Raw genomic sequence first — 22,295 nt, forward strand, 5'->3', positions numbered from 1 at the left:
TTTGTTCTTTTTTTTCCACCTAAGATTGTTTTGTCTGTTAAAGAACTTCATATAATATTTATCACTTTGGGTTCAGATTCTTTTGTGCAACACAATGTCTCTGAGAATCATACATTTTATTTTTTATTTTTGTGGCCCATTCGTTTTATTGCCAAATAATAATACAATGTATCACTGTACTGAAATACATTTATAGAATCCTTTTGAAAGACATTTCTGTTGTTTCAAGTCTTAGCAATGAGCAATAAAGGTACAATGAACATTCTTGTACAAGCTTTTGTAGTAATATGCTTTCATTTCTCTAGAGTAAATATCTATGAGTAGAATTGTTAGTGATAGGATATTGTATGTTTAACTTTATAAGAAACTTCACATCCTTCCTCAAAGTGATCTAACCATTTTATGCTCTCACCAGTAAGATGTGAAAGTTCATTTTACTTTACAACCTCATGAACCTGATTTATTTTATCTTTAATTTAGACAATCAATAGGTGTTTGTAGGTCTATGTATTTTTTTATAAAGAACAGCACATAATGGGTAATTTCACGGGCAATGGAGGCAGGTCACATGGGTTCTTTCTCAGGTGCATGATAGAGATCCCTGTGACTTAAGGGGTTTAAGAGCTGTATGCACAAGGGCATGAAAATATCTATGGAAGCATTGGTCAGCAGAGTTTTGATAGAATTCAGTTTTATTCAATTCAATATTATTTAGTATAACATTGTGTTCAAGCCACTGCTATTTTTGTACAGTGGTGGTTATAACAATGATCAACATTTGGTCTCTAGCCTTGTAGAGCCTAGTATATGCAGAAATATACAAAAATAAATTTTATAGAACGTGTTTCAAAAAATCTAAGAATGAGTATTTTAGGAAGGAAACTCTTAGTTTCACAAAATTAAACTCAAATCCAGGAAGGATGTAACAGCTTTGCATTTTTTTAAGGCCAAAACAGATAAAAGGAAAGTATTGAGGGGAGAATGGATTATGAGTATAGGCAGTGGAAATGACCCAATGCATAGGATCACTCTTAGTTTCCCATAAGATTAGAAGAACACAAGGAACTTGGTTGTAGATTTTCACACCCCATGGCTTTTAGGGCCTTTTTTAGGGAATGTCTTTATGCTATGGACCTTAGAGATGACTACTGTGGAAATGAATTTCCAGTGTCCTCAAAAGAGGGTTAGCATGATTTGTTACTGACACCATGGGGAAGGCAAGGCCATCAATATTTTCCTCACTAAGAGGTATACAGAGTAGAAATATGGATTCAGGAGCTTGATGAAGTTGCTATTAAAAGGGTAGAGAATGGTGAATTTTATCACATTGTAGAAAATGGGCAACCCCTCCTCATAATTAAAAAATATCCCACAGTCAGGAGGGATCTGTGACATTAAGTGGATAACAGGGGGTGGAAAGAGCTTGACACACACCTTTCTTCAGGGAAGTGGTCCAGAAACAATTCTCAGGACAAGCAGAGATTTCCTGTCCTTTCGGGTTGAGTCCCAACATAATCCTATTGCCCACCTGCTCTTCCCTGCCACTCCAACCTCCCAATAATGTCTTCCGCCACAGAAGATGTTCTGAACTTGCATGGCCACCAAAGTATCATATCTGTCAGCATTGTTAGGCAAGTCTTTTTTTTGTTGCACAGATGTTACACATTTTCCATCATCCAACTCAGAAAGGTAAGCATGAGCAGAGTCTCTATCAGGTTTATGTCTTCTTCAGGGGAAGGAAGTAGAAATGAAGAAGGAAGAAATTAATTGCATGATTTAATATTAAAAACTTTCAATAGCTAAGAGTGGGATCAGAGAAGGGGTGAGAAATAAAGCAGGTAGCACTCAAAGATCCTCTTCATGCATATGGAGAAACAATAAATAAACATCATCTATACACCATTACTCATGATACTACCCAGCCCAAAAATCTGGAGGTCTTTACTTGGGGGACCATATCTCCAAATTATTTTACCTCTGAAACTGATTCATGAAATGAATGCTGTGGTGGGTGTGATAAAAGAAGATTAAATGTACCTCCAAGTTCACAACAGTTATGAAGGAAATATGCTCACATTTCATAGCCTTCTGTAATTTCTCCAGCAATATTCTGAATCTCAGAATGCTTTCCCAATATTCTCATTAAGAATATTCTGCCTAGGATTTCAGCATGGAACAAGTGAAAAGTATGACAGAGAGATGTTTGTGAGTAGCAACACTTCATGTAAGCTTGGAAGCAGAAGTATAACTAATGTAGAAGAGTAAGATAGGAAAATAGGAAGAAGATGTGGACAGAAAGTCAAGGGTGGGGAGGGTATACCACAATTTAGGACAATTAGGTCACTTTCAGCATCTGGATTTCTTACTGAATGAGAGGGAGAGAAATGGAGGGTACAAATTGGAGTGAATGTATATTCATAACTATTTGGTTGGGTTGTTCTATAAGGAAAAAGAAATGCATTAGGAACTGCATAGAAATATTAGATCAAGAAAGGTTGTCACTCTGCTGGTGGGAAGAGCGAGAGAAATGAAAAAATGTAGGATTCAAGAAGTGGGAGTGAGGAACAGAATCCATATCCCATACTGTTTGTATCTTATTGGCTTTGAGAAATCCTTTTGGCTATGTTTTTGCTGGATTTAGAATACGAGAAAGACATATCTGCATGTCAGAACAGGTTTATCTCATTATATCTGTGATTTGTATATCTTGTAAAATTTTAAAAACAGACATTTCTGAAAGGAAAACCCTTCCGTTTAGTGATTTGGATCTTATTTTTTGTTATGTCCATAAGTCCAGAATCAAATGATTTTTTGAGTTCAAAACTTTCTTATAGATTCTTTTGGTAACCCCTCCTCCCTGCCTATTTATCACAACAAAACCTCAGGGAGATTAAATGACATGTAAAAGTCACTCTTACTAATATTATTATCATATATATTGGTCATTTTAAATTTACCTGGAAATCTTCAAACTTCATTCAGACCTACAGTTAGATAAAGACATTCAAGATTAGCTGGATTACTGTGTAGGACAGAGGCTGTTGGCATCAGTTGTAAATTTTTTTACTTCACTTACCCTCTTCTCTCAGGAGCCTTCTTTGGTCTGTAACCAATCACAAAGAGAGATATGTGTTCTGAGAGAAAACAGGTTTATTTTCAATTCAATTTAGCATAGGAAAGAAACTCAAACTTACCAAGTTCTTCAGCAAATTTTTCTAAAAAATACAAATAAAAAGGAGAAAATATTACTTTCTCAAATTTCAGGAAATTTGATCCTAGGCTTTGGACCCATCTTACTTGTGGGAGATCTATTAGTGAACATCTGGAAGAGTTTGCTGTAATTTGAGTGCCAAGAGTGAAATAGCATATTCTAGCTGTCCTACAGGGAGCATCACCTTGCTTGTTACAGTCAAAGAGATACTGAGTCTTGTCTATTGCAATCCTTTAAGTCTAACAAAAGTAACTAATCACTGACAACTACTTCTGCATTGGTGAAGCTGTTCTTCAGGGCATTCCTTAATTAATTGCTGAAAATTCCTATTCATTCAGCAAATATTTAACTAAGGATCTAGGTCAAGCATATTTATCAGGGACATGATGAAGGTTAGGACATAGTCTCTATAGCCACAAGGTCTGACAGCCTGTCAGTGGTTACACTGTGCTAGGAGCAAGTTGCTTTAAGAAAACAGAGACAAGGCACCTCAGGCATTCTTGCAGGTTTTGTCAAAGTATTAATATTTTTTGGCTAGTTATAAATATTAGTTATTCAAGAGTAAAGGTATCCCATCAAGTTTTCACTGCCTGCTTATGACCAATTTAAAATATCTTCTGGTATATATATCTAGAATATTTGTATGCCACAGCAATGTAAAAGGCACATCCAACACATGCAACTTAAAAACATGCTCTAAACATTTTTAATGTTTTTTAATATTTTTCATGAAAATGAATATTTTTCTATATCATAATTGAATAGCTGAATAAGCTTTCATTTTATAAAGCTTATTTATAAAAAAGAAAGGTGACCCTTTCTTTTTTGATATTTAAATATTGATTTTTCCTTATTTACATAAAAGCAAAACCAAAAATAATGCTCACTAATATTTCTCATCCTTGAGGGATTGGCTAAAAAAAGGATAGACAAAAGAATCATAGAAAAATGGCCCTAGGTGTCAAACAATATTCAAAGTAAAAATGCAGTTTGTTGCTATACAGACCACAGACAAAACAATACAATTTTAAATGGGAATGAAATTGAGACCTCTTATTCTCAGCAAATCTATGACCTCATAACTAGGCCAAATCCCTCTAATATATGTTCTTACTGACCCAAACTCGTTGTTCCATGGCATGTATTATATTATATTATTAATTTGGTATTTATTCTGTACAATGCAAACATGTTTAAAAACCTTGGCCAAATGCCATTTATTGGTTGGTATTGTCCATTGGAATTAAGTTACTGAAGAGACAATTATACTTTAAGAAAACTAAGAACCCACTGAACTTTGTAGCTGAAAATGTATTGCGTTACATCACCATGTCAGTGAATGAAATCAAGGTATCCAGTTGCACATACTAGAAACAAATTATTATTATTTGCATCTTATTTTCAATCACCCGCTTCATAACTCTATACATTGAATTCTTCACCAAGGCTATTTGATTCTACCTCCACTACAGGAATCACATTTTCCCACCATCTCCAGCATTTTCTCACCAATCTTCCTTGACTACTGTGAAAAACCCAATGTCCTATCTACCACATCCCAAGGCATTGTTCAGTGAGGTCACTTTAAAATTCAAACCTTATGGTCTTAGTAGGTAAAACCTCATCCATTCAAAGTGTTTCTGTTCTTATCTAGAACTCATAGGATAAATTTCTAAATTGTATGCATAGCATGAAAGATTCTTCATGATTAACACTCTACCTCTCCAAACTGATATCATGCTGCTCTCTTCATATCTTGTTTTATATATATTATTTTTCTTCTTATGTTTAATATATCAGGGAAAGGAGTAGTTCCATTTTATTTACCCATGTACCAACATTGTAAAAAAACCATTCTTAGGAAATTTTAAAAATAGATGTAGAATGATGAGGATGATGATAATCATACAGCTAAGGAAATTTATGCACTTGTCTAACTAAAAGTGGTTGAATAACTTCTTTTATTCCAGATATGATACTTTTTAGTCTTTAAAAATAGAACTCTTTGGTGGCATTCTATGAAAAATGCATTCCTATATTCCTTACTCAAAACAAATAATTCAATTCTTGGAAAATGATTTGAACAGAACTATTTGAAATGTTAATAAATCAATGTGCAGTGGTTTTCAGAGTGGGATAAGTCTGACGTCAATGCTGAATTAATTCTGAATGGAATTTTGTTGTACAGAGCCATTTGGAGCATTTTACATGTGATTAATAGCTTCTCTTGTGCGTCAAGATTCTGTCAAGCAGGAAAGCTGAATCTGCGTATGATTTCATTGTCATATGAAGTAGCGGACATTTTGTAAATAGTATCAGGTATGTCTCCTGGGCCAAGACCTTGAAATTTCACCTTATGTCTAAAGTGAGAAAAACTATAAGAAACACCCAAATTGTTGTTGTTGATGTTTATTTCTATTTTGTTCGTTTGTTTTTATGTTTTCTTTAAAATAAAGGTCTCCATGAAAATTGTGAGCATGGAGAAGCACAACTATAGCATAGATGAGAAGGTGACACATGCAGTGTGGAGAAGATTTCTCATTGCCTGTGATGGTGGCCAGAGCAGAACCATCTTGTGCTGCAGCAAAATATTGGTTAATGAACTTAATGGTCTCCAAGGGGAACAGTAGTGGACTGTGAGGCCAAACACCACAAGTGCAGGTTGAAGCACCTCCCCTTATGGTGAATTACATGTTAGGGGTGGTAGTGTGTGCAATGGGGCAGTTCTTCAGTGTTATTTCAGAGCCAATAAAGGGAAGCTTCCCCTTCCCCAGGTATTGGGAAAACCAAATGCTATGTGCACTTTGGTTTCTGTCTCCATGCTCTGATAAATTTTATTTTGGGTGGAGTATGGAACTTGATGGTCAAAATATTTTTTTCCAATAACTTTTGTATGGGAGACTAGACCAATCAAAACTGATTCCATAACATCAGGGCTAGTGTAAATTTACTCCATAAATATACCCTGGACAGAGGCTGAATTGTGTTCTTTACTTTATCTATGGAATTATCTTCCTTAAAGGAAATTACCCAGGTAAATATAAAATATCAAATTAAAACTTACTGCATATCCTTGTGAGTTCAGCTGATAAAAAAAAATAAATGAAAATTAGTGGATATTAGTGGAAAAGGAACTGCAACTAATATCAAAAAATCCTTTCAAAACTCTACATATACAAGTTAATGCTTTTTGGTGTTATGACATTCAGCATTTTATAATTAATTAAGACCAGGCTGTATCTAGGTCAATACAGCTACAAAAAATGTGTGGAGTGGAATAATTCAGTCCAATGATTAATTATATTTCTTACATGATAATTTAAATACCCCAATTTATAAATTCACAGAAAGACCTGAGGGAAAACTAAATGAGTTGATCCATTTTGTTTTCATGGAGTCCTGAATATCACCTTAAAAAAATCTTGTCTTTTCCAAGTTCATAACTAAAACCATGAAAGCTATTATTATTACTACTACCACTAATATTATCCTTATATGTGTCAAGATTTTTAGATGTATGAACTTTTTAATATGGAGCATAACCCTATGTCACATAATTACCATTATTAGACTTTTAAAAATAAAAAGAAATGATGTAGGAGGTTAAAAATCTTTTGCAAAATCATGAAACTTCTATGCTTCAGAGCTGAAATTTAAATCCAGACAATATGTCCTGAGAGTCTATGTTTCTAAAAAATTAATCTAAGCACTTTCTCAGGCTTGAGATAAACCAAAATGAGTGAAGGGATGAATGAGTGAGTGAGTGAATGAATGAAAGAATGAAAGAATGGATAATATAAATAGATAAGTCTTAAAAGAAACAGAAACCCAGGATGAGAGGGGAAGTAGATACCATAAGGCAGATGGAAGCAATTAACCTATCTGAAGCTAAAAACACTCCCCATTTTTTGGAATGGGAACTTTCCAACATCATCATTTTATTGGTTGTCCATGGCCAGTTCAAAGACCTGGACAGTAGGATTTGTCAACTGTTAAATATGCCACACTAATCAAAGAGATCACTAATAAGGGTAATATTCTGTAGGTGTAAAAGAGTGGATTTATGGGAATTCCCTAACATTTTGTTTATTTCTTCTTAAATATAAATCTAATTTTTTTTTTAAATAGAGTTTAAAAATCAAACAAATAATTAAAGAAATGAAGATGTGTTACATGGGAGTTCTCTCTTCACTGGAAAATTTTTCATTAAATAGGTAACAGACTAAGGGATTTGCATAATGGCTAAAGAATAAAAACAATTTGTGACTTTGAAGGACATATATTGAATACTAAGTAAGTTAAAATGAGGGAAGCAGACTTGGACCAGTGGATAGGGCATCTGTCTACCACATGGGAGGTCTGCGGTTCAAACCTCGGGCCTCTTTGACCTGTGTAGAGCTGGCCCACGCCCAGTGCTGATGCACGCAAAGAGTACCATGCCATGCAGGGGTGCCCCCATGTAGGGGAGCCCCATGCACAAGAATTGCGCCCCGTAAGGAGAGCTGCCAAGTGCGAAAGGAAGTTCAGCCTACCCAAGAATGGCATAGCACACATGGAGAGCTGATGCAGCAAGATGATGCAACAAAAAGAGACACAGATTCCCATGCTACTGACAACAACAGAAGTGGATAAAAGAACACGCAGCAAATGGATACAGAGAACAGACAACTGGGGCGGGGAGGGGGAGGTTATGGGAGAGAAACAAGCAAACAAACAAACAAAATAAAGTTAAAATGAATTGACTTTTTGGCCCCATTTATTTATATGAGTGTACTTCTCAAGGGGATTTCATTTAACATTTCTCTCTGCAACCTTCTAACTCTAATCATCTAATCAATTCTTTACATTCAATAAAAATTACATTTTAAAATATAAATCTAGGGGAGGGAGGGGCAAGACAGCATCAGATTAAGTGCACCCACATCATCTCTCCTACAAAAAAAGAGTTGAGTAGGGGCAAAATCCTGCCTGAGTGAGCTGTTTTGGAACCCACAAATCAAGAGGCTTCAGGGCATCCATCTGGAAACAGCACAACAAAAAGATTGATTCCTCAATGTAAGACCAGGAGTTTCTGATGCTTGAGGCTGGAGCTGTGGGATGGCTAAGCCCCACCCTCAGGACAGGAAGATGAGGTGACCCCCAGCACTTGCTGGTCACCAAGCCAGAGGAAGGATATTCTGATAGTGGCAGGATTCTGATGAAGGGTGGAGAGGGGGTCTACCCTGTGCAGGTTTGATTGTCTGGATCCCCTGGTTGAGCTTTGAGGAGCATACCAGCTGGCTAAAGGGAAATCAGGAAGAAGGGAGAGGTGAATCTGCTAAGGCAGCCTGATTTACCTAACTGCCCTTGTTTATAGAAAATTGGTCTGGGAGAAGGTGAGTCAGGTAATTAACTAGTTCTATGAAAATCCCCTAAGGGAGGGGGCAGTAGGAAGTGCTTAATAAGCTTCCAAGAGCACGCTTAAGGTTCCCTTTGAAGAGTTGGTCCTCTTGAAGAGCCTGAGATTCATTTTTTTTTTCTGCAGTGACTTAAGCTACCAGGGTACCACTTGAATTTCAAAAGGGAACTCTCACCCAGGCTATTGAGTCCAGCAGTCCTGGAAGAGAAAGCAGTTAGAATAAAAAGGAGGAAGGGCAGATTCCTAATCAGCACTTTATCCAACTGCGGAGAGTCAATCCTTCCAAAGAAGAAAGGACTATAGCTTTCTGAAGAGCTAATCAACCCAACAAGAAAATTTCACTCAGTGGAAGAGTTTCTACCTTGGATATACAAGGTCTCTAGTTCAATACCTGGTTCTGCTTAGAGTATTGACTCACCAGAATATTAAACATCTATCTGATACTTTAGGGAAGGGAAAACATAGACATTATTGTATTAGCTTCCCTTGGGTCTCATAGTTTTCCTTAACAAAAATTTACTTTTGTTTTATAATTTAACTAACTTTACTAGCTAAAACCCACTTCAAAATCTGAAGCAGGAAAGCTGTTGGGTAATTGATTGATAAACACAGCAGCCTGAGAATCTCCCTGGGGGCTTAAGAGGGGAGGCTGCTTCTCTTTAGTATTTGGTTGATTCCTTGCTTGTGGGTTTCCCTATTGTTTGTTTTTTATTGCTGTTGTTTGCTTGTTTTCTGTTGGAAACTGAGGCACAGTGGTCTCACAAGGAGAGATGGGCTGTTTCCATGACTATGCTTGCACCCTAAGGAGTGCAGTAATTAAGAGTTCCTGGCAAACAGGATGAAGCTGTGAAAGGCTGAAAGAAAAGATGAGCACATACCTTTCATAGTAAGTAGAACACTTAAATTTTGTACCTTGTGATAAGATTTTTGAGTTCCTTAGTAATGCTAATAGTTAACAGCATGTTGCTGCTTGTTGTCATGTAGACTGGGGTATATAGAGAGCCCCAATAAAGTTGTTTGAGGAGTCATTACTCGCAGATCCCCTGATCCCAGCTCTCTAGTTCTTTCTTTCCTTTTTTTCTTTCTTTCTCTTTATTTCACTCTCCTTTTTCTCTTTCTTTCATTCCTGATACCTTTCGGGCCCAAATCTCCAACAGTTTTCATGGTTTTCTTTCCTCTTTATTCACCCTTTATATATTTTTTTAATTTTTTAAAAATTAGGTTCTACTGGCTTGTTTCCAGTTTGCTTTTTCCATTCCCTCAATCTCTGCTTTTCTGTGGGTATCAGTTTTGACTACCAAAACTATCACTTTTCTTTCCTACATTTTTCTGTCTTCTAATTTCTGTTGTTACACTTACATTTCACTGCTCTAGGTTTAGACCCCAATTTTTCTCACTTTTTATTTCTAACTCTTCTAATCATTGTCTCTCTTTCTTTTCTCTTTCCCTCTTTCCTCGCCACTCTGATTTATACTATATACTTCTCTATATTCAGGTTCCCATTTCATTGTAGGTACCCCACTGTTTTATTCCTGTGACTCTTTACTGTTTACATGAGTTAAATATTCATTTTCCTGGGACTCATATGATTCTTTTGGTAAATTTTACTATCCTTTTTCTTTCCTTACCTCTTTTGCTTTCCCTGGTTCTAATCACTTTCATTCAATGGAATTTAGACAACAACCAGGAAATAGAAGAAGAAGAACAAAGTGCCAAGAAGAAATCTTAAAACATGCACAAATACAGCAACTAAATAAAACCTTAGATTAGAGGGAGAAGTTAATCAAATGAACTAAACCATCAAGATAAAAGGATGACTAGACAGCAACAAAAAAAATTACAAATGATCCCAAGAAACAGGAAAACATGACCCAGTTTAGTAAACAAACTAAAAGCTGGGAAGAGAAGAACATCAAACAATTAAGCAATGCTGTACAAACAAATACCATGGAGGAACTTAATGAAGTGAAGGAAGAAATTAGGATATTAAGGAAACACTGGGAAAGCATACTGAAGAAATTATAAACATTCATAGAAAGATAATGAATATGATGGGTATAAATGGCACAGTCCAACAAATTGAAAATGCTCTCTCAGCAAATAACAACAGACTTAAACAGGCAGATGAAAGAATTAGTGATGTGGAAGACAGTATATCTAAAATCAAGCAGATAGTAGAACTGATAGATAAAAAAGGTAGAAAAAATCCCAAAGGGACTTAGGGATTTTAATGACAACACAAAACACACAAACATATGAATTATAAGCATCCCAGAGGAAGAAAAGAAGGGAAATGGGGCAGAAGGGGTGTTGGAGTAAATAATGACTGGAAATTTTCCAAATCTATTGAGGGAGATTGATGTACATGTCCAAGAAGCACAGTGCACCCCCAACAGTATAAATTCCAACAGGCCTACTCCAAGACATATACTTGTCAAATTATCCAATGATCAAGACAAAGAGAAAATACTGAATGCAGTAAGAAGAAAGAGAACCATCACATACAAGGGAAGTTCAATAAGATTAAGTGCTGATTTCTCATCTGAAACACTGGAGTTGAAAATATTCACAGATAAACAGAAACTAAGAGAGTATGCCTATAAGAAAACTATCCTTCAAGAAATTCTAAAGAAAGTTCTGCAGGTTGAAAGGAAAAACCATGAAAGAGTGAGTTGGAGGAGAGTGTAAGAACAAATAAAAACAGAAAAAGAAAAAAACACAACAACAACATATAACAAACATAAACCCAAAGAAAATACTGTTAATGGAAGTATTTCCTTGAGTAATAACACTGAACATTAATGGATTAAGCTTACAACTCAAGAAACACAGATTGACAGAATGGATATGGAAATATGACCCATTTATATGCTTTCTAAAAGAAACACACCTTAGACCCAGGGATGGAAGGAGGTTGGAAGAGAATGACTGTAAAAAATATCTTACAAGCTACGATAATCAGAAAAGTGAAAGAGTATCTATACTAATATGTGTCAAAATAGACTTTAAATGTAAAACTATTGTAAGTGACAAATATGGACACTATATATTAGCAAAAGGGTCATTTTTCAAGAAGAAAGAACAATCATAAACACCTAATGACCAAACCAGGATGCCGATGTGTCATGATGATGGGAATGAGTGTTGCTGGGTGGGGAGAGGTGCGGTGGGGGGGTGGGGTTGAATGGGACCTCACATATATATTTTTAATGTAATATTATTACAAAGTCAATAAAAAAAAATACATGAAGCAAACACTGGAAAAAGTAAATGGAGAAAGAGATGGTTCTGCAATTATATAGTGTATATTAATACACCCTTATAACCATTAGACAAAATATCTCAACAGAGAATCAATAAAGAAACAAAGACTTTGAATAATATATCAAAACTTATCAAAATTTATGAGATGCAGCAAATGCTGTACTGAGGGGGAAATTCATATCCACAAATTCATATATCAAAAAAGAAGAAAGAGCTAAAATCAAAGAGCCATACAATTGGAGGAATTATTAAAGAAACAAAAAACTAACCCCAAAGGAAGTAGAAAGAAAGAAAGAAATATCAGAGCAGAAGTAAATGAAATAGAAAATAAACAAAACCAAGAGCTGGTTCATTGGGAAGATCAATAAAATTGTCAAACTCTTAGCTAGATTAATACACACACAAAAAAAGGAGAGATGATGCACATAAGCAAAATAAGAAATGAGGAAGGGGATATCACCACTGACCCCACAGCAATAATATGTATCATAAGAGGATACTTTGAAAAACTGTATGCCAACAAGAAGGACAATTAGAGGAAATGTGCTTAGAAACACATAAGCAGCCTACATTGCCAAAAGAAAAAAATCAATGTAAAGTTACAGAATTAGTCATTACAAACTTCCCAACTAAGGAGATCCCATGAACAGAAGGCTTCTCAGGTGAATTCTATCAAACATTCTGGAAAGAACTAACACCAATCTTGCTTAAACTCTTACAAAAAAATTGAAGTAGAAGGAACATTGCCTAACTGATTCTATGCCAATCTTACCCTAACAACAAGGCCAAAGATGTCACAAGAAGGAAAATTAAGACCAATCACTCTAATGAACCAAGATGCTAAAATCCTCAACAAAATGCTTGATAATCATATTCCATAACAAATCAAATGAATTAAGCACCATGACCAAGTGTCTTTCATCCCTGATATGCAAGAAAGGTTCAATGTTAAAAAACCAAAGTAATATATCACAAACCAATTGAAAGAAAAAAAAATCACATGATCATATCTATAGATGCAGAAAAATTATTCAAAAAATACAGCAACCTTTCCTGATAAAATCATTGAAAAAGATAGGAATGAAAGGAAACTTTCTGAGCATGATAAAGGGTATATATGAAAAACCCACAGCTAACATCATACACATGATGAAATCCTAAAATCTTATCCTCTAAAGACAAGGAATCTCACTACAAACCCTCCTATTTAACATTGTTAGATTTGCTTCCTTATGCACAAAGGCAAGAAAAAGATATAATAACCCATCCATATAGGATAGGAAGGAATCAAAATTTCATCATTTGCAGATGACACAGTCCTGTATGTAGAAAGAAATGATAAATCAACAAAGATTCTAGAACATATAAATGAGTTCAGTAAAGTCACAGGTTATAAGATCAATGTACAAAAACCAGGATAATTTCTGCACACAAATAATTATCAATCTGAGGAGAAAATCAAGAAAAATTACTATTTACAATAGCAAATAAAAAATCAAATACCTAGGAATAAATTTACCTACAGATGTAAGTTTCTTAAAAACAGAAAACAACAAAACACTGTTAAAGGGAATCAAAGAAGCCTTATATAAATGGGAGAATATTCCCTGTTCATGGATAGGAAGAATAAATATTATTAAGATGTCTATCTTACCAAACTAATCTATAGATTTAATGATATCCCAATAAAAATTAACATAGTATTTTTTCCTGAACAAGAAAAACTAACCATGAGATTTATTTAGAAGGGAAAAGAGGTCCTGAATAGCCAAAGACATACAGAAAAAGAAAAATGAAATTGGAGGACTCACACTATCTGACTTTAAAACATACTACGGGGGGGCGAAACAAGATGGTATCTGAGTGAGTGCACCTTATAGTCTCTCCTGCAAAGAAGCGGCTGAGCAGCATTGGAAATTCTTCAGAACCATGCTGTTTCGGGATTTTGCAGGGCAGGAGGTGTCTGGACATCGATTTGGTGGGACAGTGACAGAGAAGACTTGTGTAAAAGGTAGAAAACAGGCTCTTTCATGGAGACAGAGGCTGCACGCAGGAAGCTTCCCCCTGGGGCAAGTGGCACAGCAGCAGCGATTCCTAGAGGTTCTGCAGTACTGGGAAATTCATAAGCCCTAAGTGGCCTATTCAGGGGCTTGCAGGGCAGGAGGCCTGTGGAAACCAATTTGGTGAGACAGAGACGGAGATTTTTGCAAGGTATGGAATTTTTGTTTTTGGACACAGCCATCAACACTTCTGGCTAGAGCCCCACCCCCTAGGCCTGGCTGCCGATCTGCAGCATCCTTAAATCACTCACAATAAAGAAGCATCATCAGCAGGCTGTTTTGGGGGCTTGCAGGGTGGGAGGCGTCTGGAAGCCAATTAGGTGAAACAAACCGAGTAGTCTTGTGTGAGGCATGGAATTTTGGTTTTCTGACATGGATATCAGTGCTTCTGGCAAGAGCCCCACCCCCTAGGCCTGGCTGCTGGTCTGCAGCATCCTTAAAATGGCTGCAATATAGAGGCGCCCCTAGCAGGCTGTTTCTGGGGATTGCAGGGCCGGAGGTGTCCTGAAGTCGAATTAGTGACACAGCAGAGACCCTAGTGAGAGGGGGAATTTTGGGTTTCTGACACAGAGGTCAGAGTTTGCGGATGTGACCCCCCCATAGGGTTTGGCACCCAGCTGCGGGGATCCCTGAAGGCTGTGTTGTACAGCGGTGCTCCCAGGCTCCCTGTTAACCGGATTTGAGGTTGCCAGGTCTGTGTCCCCAAAACCCTGGTGGCCCACACTCCAGAGGCTCACACCTCTTGAGTCTGCAATATCACAGACTTCCCATCCCTGAATCCACCACGCCCTGAGGTCCATCTGAGGTCCTTGATTGTCCTAGCCCTCAATGTTTGCATTTTTTTTCCTATTTCCTTTTTCTTCTTTTTCTTTTTTTTATTTTCTTTTTTAAATTTTTTATTGTCCTGGTTGCTAATATTACATTATCTCCTAGTCTTTTCTCCCATTATATACCCCAAGGTCTTTTTTTCATTTATCTAGGTTTTTTTTTTTTGTTCTCTTTCTTCTTTTCCTTTTCTTACTTGTTTCCCTCCCTTTTCTTTCCCCAACCCCCTTTTTTTCGTTCTTCTCTTTTTTTTTCTTCTTTCTTTTCTCTCATTTTCTTCTTATTTTATTTTATCTTAATTATACAATAGCTGCTACAGGGAACACCTCACATTTGCTGGTTTCCTCATCCTCCATGGCCCCGTTTCTGTATGAATTGATTTTGGCCACCTACACTATCACTTTTCCCCAACATCTTGATATCCTCCATCATCTACTGTCTCTCCTATATTCCACCTTCCTTTCTTTGGTCCCCCAATTGTCTAACTTTTAATTTCTAATACCTTTGTTTTGTTGTCTGTCCTTTATCCACTCTTGATACTATTGTCTTTCTTTTCTCTTTCCCTCTCTCATGAAAACACTGGCTTTTTAAATCACACTATATTCCTCCCATATTCAGTCGATTACCTCATTATAGGTACTCTACTTACTGCTATAACTCTATACAATTTACATGAATCTAATATCCATCCTCCCAGATCTCATATTGTTGCTCTGTTAACATTGATTACCAATACTACTTTACACATTTTCCTTTCTTGCACAATTGCCTTTCCCTGGCCATAATACTTTCCTTCAAAGAAAATCAGCCAGCAACAAGAAATTAGAAAAGAAGAACAAAGTGACAAAGAGGAGATATAACACTTATGCAAGAACAATAGCTAATTAATCCCCAAGAGTAGACAAAGAAGCTAAGGAACTGATTAAACCCGTCAAGATAAAATGATGACCAGACAGCAACAAAAATCTACAAACCAAACCAGTAATCAGGAAAACATGACTGAATCCAATGAACAAACTAAAAACCAGGAAGAGGAGCAGAAGTTCGCACAAGTAATTAAAGATCTCAGAACATATATCAGAGACAAACTTAATGAGGTAAAGGAAGAGGTTAACAATATGAAGAAAACACTAGGAGAGGAAATTGTAGACATACGCAAAAAGGTAACAGATATGAAGGGAATGAATACCACAGTTCAAGAAATCAAAAATACACTTGCAGCAAATATCAGCAGACTAGAAGAGGCAGAGCAGAGAATTAGTGATGTGGAAGACAGTACATCAGAAATCAAACAGATAGTAGAATTGATCAATAAAAAGATAGAAAAAATCCAGCTAGGACTTAGGGACCTGAATGACAATGCAAAATGCACAAACATACATATTATAGGCATCCCAGAAGGAGAAGAGAAGGGAAAGGGGTCAGAAGGGGTGTTGCAGGAAATAATGGATGAAAACTTCCCAAATATACTGAGAGAGACAGATGTACATCCAAGAAGCACAACAGACCCCAAACATCATAAACCCCAACAGGCCCACCCCAAGACAAATACTTGTCAAATTATCCAATGCTCAAGACAAAGAGAAAATTCTAAAAGCAGCAAGAGAAAAGAAAACCATCACATACAAGGAAGGCTCCATAAGATTAAGTGCTGATTTCTCATCTGAAACCATGGAGGCAAGAAGGCAGTGGTATGATATAGTCAAGGTACTAAAGGAAAAAAATTTCCAAACAAGAATACTCTACCCAGCTAAACTAGCATTCAAAACTGATGGAGATTTCAAAATATTCACAGATAAACAGAAATTGAAAGAGTATGCCAACAAGAAACCTCCCCTTCAAGAAATTCTAAAGGGAGTTCTTCGGGAAGAAAGGAATAAAACAGGACAGGTAGAATTGGAGGAGAGTGTAAGAGCAACAAAAAAAGACAAAAAGAGAAGGAAAAAACAAAAAACAAAGAAAATATGACAAACACAAGTCCAATCAAAATATGGCTAACATAAATAATTCTTTGAAAGTAGTAACACTGAATGTCAACAGATTAAACTCACTTATCAAAGATTCAGACTGGGACATTGGATAAGGAAATATGACCCATCTATATGCTGTCTACAAGAGACATATCTTAGACCCAGAGGCTCATGGAGGCTGAAAGTGAATGGTTTGAAAACATTCTTACAAGGAAACAATAACCCAAAAAAGGCAGGAGTAGCTGTATTAATATCAGACAAAATAAATTTTAAATGCGAAACAATTGTGAGAGACAAAGAAAAAGAAGGATACTAGATATTAGTGAAAGGTACACTCTCTCAAGAAGAAGGAACAATCATAAATGTTTATGCTCCTAACAAGGCCTCCTCTAAATATGTGGGGCAAATGCTAGAAAAAGTAAGTGAAAGAATAGATGCATCTACAATTATAGTGGGGGATTTTAATGCACCACTATCAACTCTGGACAGAACATCTCAAAAGAGAATCACTAAAGAAACAAAACATTTGAACAGTATATTAGAGGAGCTGGATCTAATAGACTTACACAGATCATTACACCCAAACACAGCAGGATATACATTTTTCTCTAGTGTACATGGATCATTCTCCAAGATAGACCATATGCTAGGCCACAAAGGCTTAATGAATTCAGAAAAATCGAAATCATACAAAATAATATCTCCAACCACAGTGGAGTGAAGCTGGAAATCTGCAAGGGCCAGAGGCTCAGATCTCACACCAAGATATGGAAATTAAACAGCACACTCTTAGAAGAACAGTGGGTCAAAGATGAAATCTCAAACAAAATCAATAACTACCTTGAAATTAATGATAATGATAACACAACATACGAAAACTTATGGATTGCAGCAAAAGCAGTACTGAAAGGGAAATTGATAGCCATAAATTCATACATCAAAAAAGAAGAGCAAAAATTGAAGAACTAACTGCATATTTGGAGGAATTAGTAAAAAAATAATAAAGTAATCCCACAAGAAGAAGGAAGAAAGAAATAACAAAGATAAGAGCAGAACTAAATGAAATAGAATATAAGAAAATAAGAAAGCACTTGAAAAGATAAACAAGACCAAGAGCTGGTTTTTAGAGAAGATCAATAAAATTGACAAATTTAGCAAGACTGACAAAAAAATGAGAGAAGATGCAAATACACAGAATAAGAAATGAGAAAGGAGATATCACCATTGACCCCACAGACATCAGCAGGCTATATTGATGAAAAAGAAATTGATGATCTCAACAAACCAATCACAAGTAAAGAGAGACAATCAGTCATTAAAAACCTCCCAACTAAGAAGAGCCCAGGGCCAGATGGCTTCACAGGTGAATTCTACAAAACATTGCGGAAAGAACTAACACCAATCCTACTGAAGCTCTTCCAAAACATCGAAACAGAAGGAACATTGCCTAACTCATTCTATGATGCCAACATTACCCTAGTACTAAAGACAAACAAATACACCACAAGAAAGGAAAATTACAGACCAATTTCTCTAATGAAACTAGATGCAAAAATACTTAACAAAATACTTGCTAATCGTATTCAACAACACATTAAACAAATTATAGACCATGACCACGTGGGATTCATTCCAGGTATGCAAGGATGGTTCAACATAATAAAATCAATCAATATAATACACCATATAAACAGACTGAAGGAAAAAAATCACATGATTATATCTATAGATGCAGAAAAAGCATTTGACAAAATACAGCACCCTTTCTTGATAAAAACACTCCAAAAGATTGGAATACAAGGAAATTTTTTGAACATGATAAAGAGTATATATGAAAAAACTACAGCCAACATTGTTTACAATGGAAAAATCCTTAAATCCTTCCCTCTAAATTCAGGAACAAGACAAGGATGCCCACTGTCTTTCTTCTATTTAACATTGTCTTAGAAGTACTTGCTCGAGCACTGAGGCAAGAACCAGAGATAAAAGGCATTCGAATTGGAAAGGAAGAAGTCAAAATTTCATTATTTGCAGATGACATGATCCTATACATAGAAACCCTGAGAGATCTACAACAAAGATTCTGGAACTCATAAATGAGTTTAGTAAAGTTGCAGGTTATAAGATCAATGCACAGAAATCAGTAGTATTTCTGTACACCAATAATGAGCAAGATCAGGAGGAAATCAAGAAACAAATACCATTTACAATAGTAAATAAAAAAATCAAATACTTAGGAATAAATTTAACTAAAGATATAAAAACTTATACACCGAGAACACACAAGACAGTTCAAGGAAATCCCTGTTCGTGGATAGGAAGACTAAATATTATTAAGATGTCTATCCTACCAAAACTGATATACACATTCAATGCAATCCCAATAAAAACCAACACAGCATTCTTTAAGGAACTAGAAAAACTAACTGTGAAATTCATTTGGAAAGGAAAGATGCCTCAAATAGCCAAAGACATATTGAAAAAGAAAAATGAAATTTGAGGAATCACACTACCTGCCTTCAAAACATACTACAAAGCTACAGTAGTGAAAACAGCATGGTATTGGCATAAGGAGAGACACTCAGACCAATGGAATCGAATTGAAAGTTCTGATATAGAACCTCATATATATAGCCATATAGTATTCTATAAAGCCACCAAACCATCTCAACTGGGAGAAAATGGCCTATTCAGCAAATGGTGCCTGGAGAACTGGATATGCATATGTAGAAGAATGAACGAGGGTTACCATCTCACACCTTATACAGAGATCAACTCAAGATGGATCAAAGACCTAAATATAAGAGCAAAGACCATAAAGACCTTGGAAAGCAGTGTAGGGGAACATCTACAAGACCGTGTAATAGGAAATGGCTTCATTAACATCACACCAAAAACACAAGCAGCAAAAGAACAAATAGATAAATGGGACTTCCTCAAAATTAAAGCCTTCTGCACTTCAAAGGACTTTGTCAAGAAATAAAAAGGGAACCTACACAATGGGAGAAAATATTTGGCAGCCATATATCTGATAAGAGACTTATAACTTGCATATATAAAGAACTCCTATGTGTTGAAAATAAAAAGATAAACAACCCATTTAAAAAATGGGAAAAAGATTTAAACAGACACTTCTCCAAAGAAGAAATACAAATGGCTAAAAAGCACATGAAAAAAATGCTCCAAATCTTTAGCTATCAGGGAAATGCAAATCAAAACTACAATGAGATACCATCTTACTCCCATAAGATTGGCAGCTATGGAAAAAAAACAGAAGAATACAAATGCTGGAGAGGACGTAAAGAAATGGGAACACTCATTCACTGCTGGTGGGAATGCAGAAGGATCCAACCATTCTGGAGGACAGCTTGGCGGTTTCTCAAAAAACTAACCATAGATTCACCATATGACCCAGCAATTCCACTGCTGGGTATATACTCAGCAAAACTGAAAACAAGGACACAAACCGATATATGCACACCGATGTTCATAGCAGCATTGTTCACTATCGCCAAAAGCTGGAATCAACCCAAATGCCCATCAACAGATGAGTGGATCAATAAAATGTGGTATATACATACAATGGAATACTGCTCAGCTTTAAGAATAAATACACTAGAACACACCTGAGAACATGGATGAATCTTGAGAACCTTATGTTGATTGAAGCAACCCAGGCATTGAAGGCCGAATACTACATGACCTCAATGATATGAAATAAGCAAGCTGCCTCAGAGAGCTAGAGACTGGAAGATAGGCTTACAGGAAATTGGGGGGTAGAGGAAGGATGTAAGCTGACATTTACATGGGTGAAATCTATGATAAGCTGGAGGTAAAGTATGTGTACAAGGAAGGGATAAAATGGGGGCATAGGGTTACCTTTGGGAAGGGCTTTGCGGGTTTGAAGGGGGCTAGGGATGGGCGGATGGGCAATATTGCGCAAAAACTTGGGGGGAGGGTCAGGCAACATACGAACATAGGAGATTGTCAGGTTTTGGTTGAGAGTGTAATGCTGAGAAAACCTTTTCATAATATAATTAGGAAAGTTACCTGTTTAAGATACTTAAAGGGGATAATCTGATGTAGGACAGATTCCTAGGGAATATCTGAATGCTCATTTTGCCAGAGTGGGTTATACCATTGGGTAGAGACCCATATAATGAGAGTGAAGGTAGACCCACATCCTCGGGAGGACTAATGCCATCAAATAGAGGGAACCGTATCTCTCAAGAGAAATGGTGGCTCATACGGCATTCGGGCAAGTCAAGCCCTCAACACTGTTGCAAGTATCTCTGAACATGGCTCCTCAAGAAATAAAGATTGACTGTCATTGTGGGCCCCAAGGGGAGGGGGAAATACATACTGAATAGATGGAACCAAAGTAATTGTGAGGGCAATAGAAGTATTTCACAAGAGTACACAAAGATGAATATAAAACATGTAATAGTACACCAAAAACATATAGGGGATGACAGACTAATAACGTAAACCATAATTTAAAACATAGGATAACTAAAAATTTAGAAAACTGTATAGCCTAAATTATAAACCACAATGTAAACACAAATGTTACCTTGTTTGAAAGCTATTGTCTCAATATCTGTACATCAGTTTCAGTAAATATGGTAGGAATAAGTTAAAAGATTATCGTTGTGGAAGGGAAAAGGTTTTATATTGGATATGTGGGAGTATTGTATATTGTATATATGAATTACTGTGATCTATGGCTCTTGTGAGGAGAAGCTCAATAATTAGGAAAAGAGAAGAGAAAAAGATAAGATGTAGAATTTTTCCAAATCAATATGTATTCTATATCTAACCTTTAAATTCATCCCTATATTCCATTTTACTATTAAGGGAACCTGGCATTATATTGGGCTTCCCTTTTCAGGAAATTTTGGATCACAGAGTGGTTCAAAAATGGCAGTGGAGGAATACTGATATGGGATGTTATTGACAGGGGACATATGGTTGACAGGGAGTTATACATGTGTCTGGGGTGCATGAAAATGTTTGGATATACTCATAGTGGAAACAATTAAAAACAACAGCTGGGGGGGTACTGGGTTCCTGGCCAGGGGGGTTCTGTCATGGTCTCTAGGGGAGCAGCAACAGTCCCCTGGGTGCAACGGCAAGGACCAGGAAAAAATGAGTGTCCAACATTGAGCCCCTGATACTAATGACTATGCTTGTGAGCCTGTACACCTGAAATAAGAACAAGGCCTACAGCAGCACTGTGCCTTAGAGTTCCCTCCTGACAGCCTCTGTGTTACTCAAATGTGGCCAGTCTCAAAACCAAACTTAACACGTAAATGCACTGCCTTCCCCCCAGCATGGGACATGACACCCGGGGATGAGCCTCCCTGGCACCGAGGGATCATTACCAAGTACCAGCTGATGACGTAACTAGAAAATGACCTTGAATTAAAGGTTCAGTGCAGCCCAGCAGAATATCCCTGTCTACATATAATAACAGGAGTTAAAAATGCTGTTTGACCTAAATTAAGGGGGAAATGGAAAGGACAAATGAGTTTATGTGGCTATGATTCTCTAAAAAAGGGTCTGGA

General features: G+C 36.5%; 1 protein-coding gene across 1 annotated transcript in view; it reads right to left on the reverse strand.

Annotated features, from left to right (window-relative positions):
* Positions 1 to 1,283: 1,283 nt before the first annotated feature.
* The window catches only part of LOC131276690 (golgin subfamily A member 6-like protein 7), a 152,984-nt gene continuing 131,972 nt past the window's right edge, over positions 1,284 to 22,295 (reverse strand). The window contains exons 30-34 of the mRNA XM_071212774.1: positions 6,276 to 6,296; positions 3,195 to 3,215; positions 3,077 to 3,103; positions 2,958 to 2,984; positions 1,284 to 1,726 (exon numbers count right to left, since the gene is read on the reverse strand). Of these exons, the coding sequence (XP_071068875.1) occupies positions 2,968 to 2,984; positions 3,077 to 3,103; positions 3,195 to 3,215; positions 6,276 to 6,296 (86 nt within the window). The 3' untranslated portion in view covers positions 1,284 to 1,726; positions 2,958 to 2,967. The remainder of the gene's footprint in view (positions 1,727 to 2,957; positions 2,985 to 3,076; positions 3,104 to 3,194; positions 3,216 to 6,275; positions 6,297 to 22,295) is intronic.

This window comes from Dasypus novemcinctus, chromosome 30 (assembly GCF_030445035.2).
Source record: "Dasypus novemcinctus isolate mDasNov1 chromosome 30, mDasNov1.1.hap2, whole genome shotgun sequence".
In the NCBI taxonomy this organism is placed as follows: Eukaryota; Metazoa; Chordata; class Mammalia; order Cingulata; family Dasypodidae; genus Dasypus; species Dasypus novemcinctus.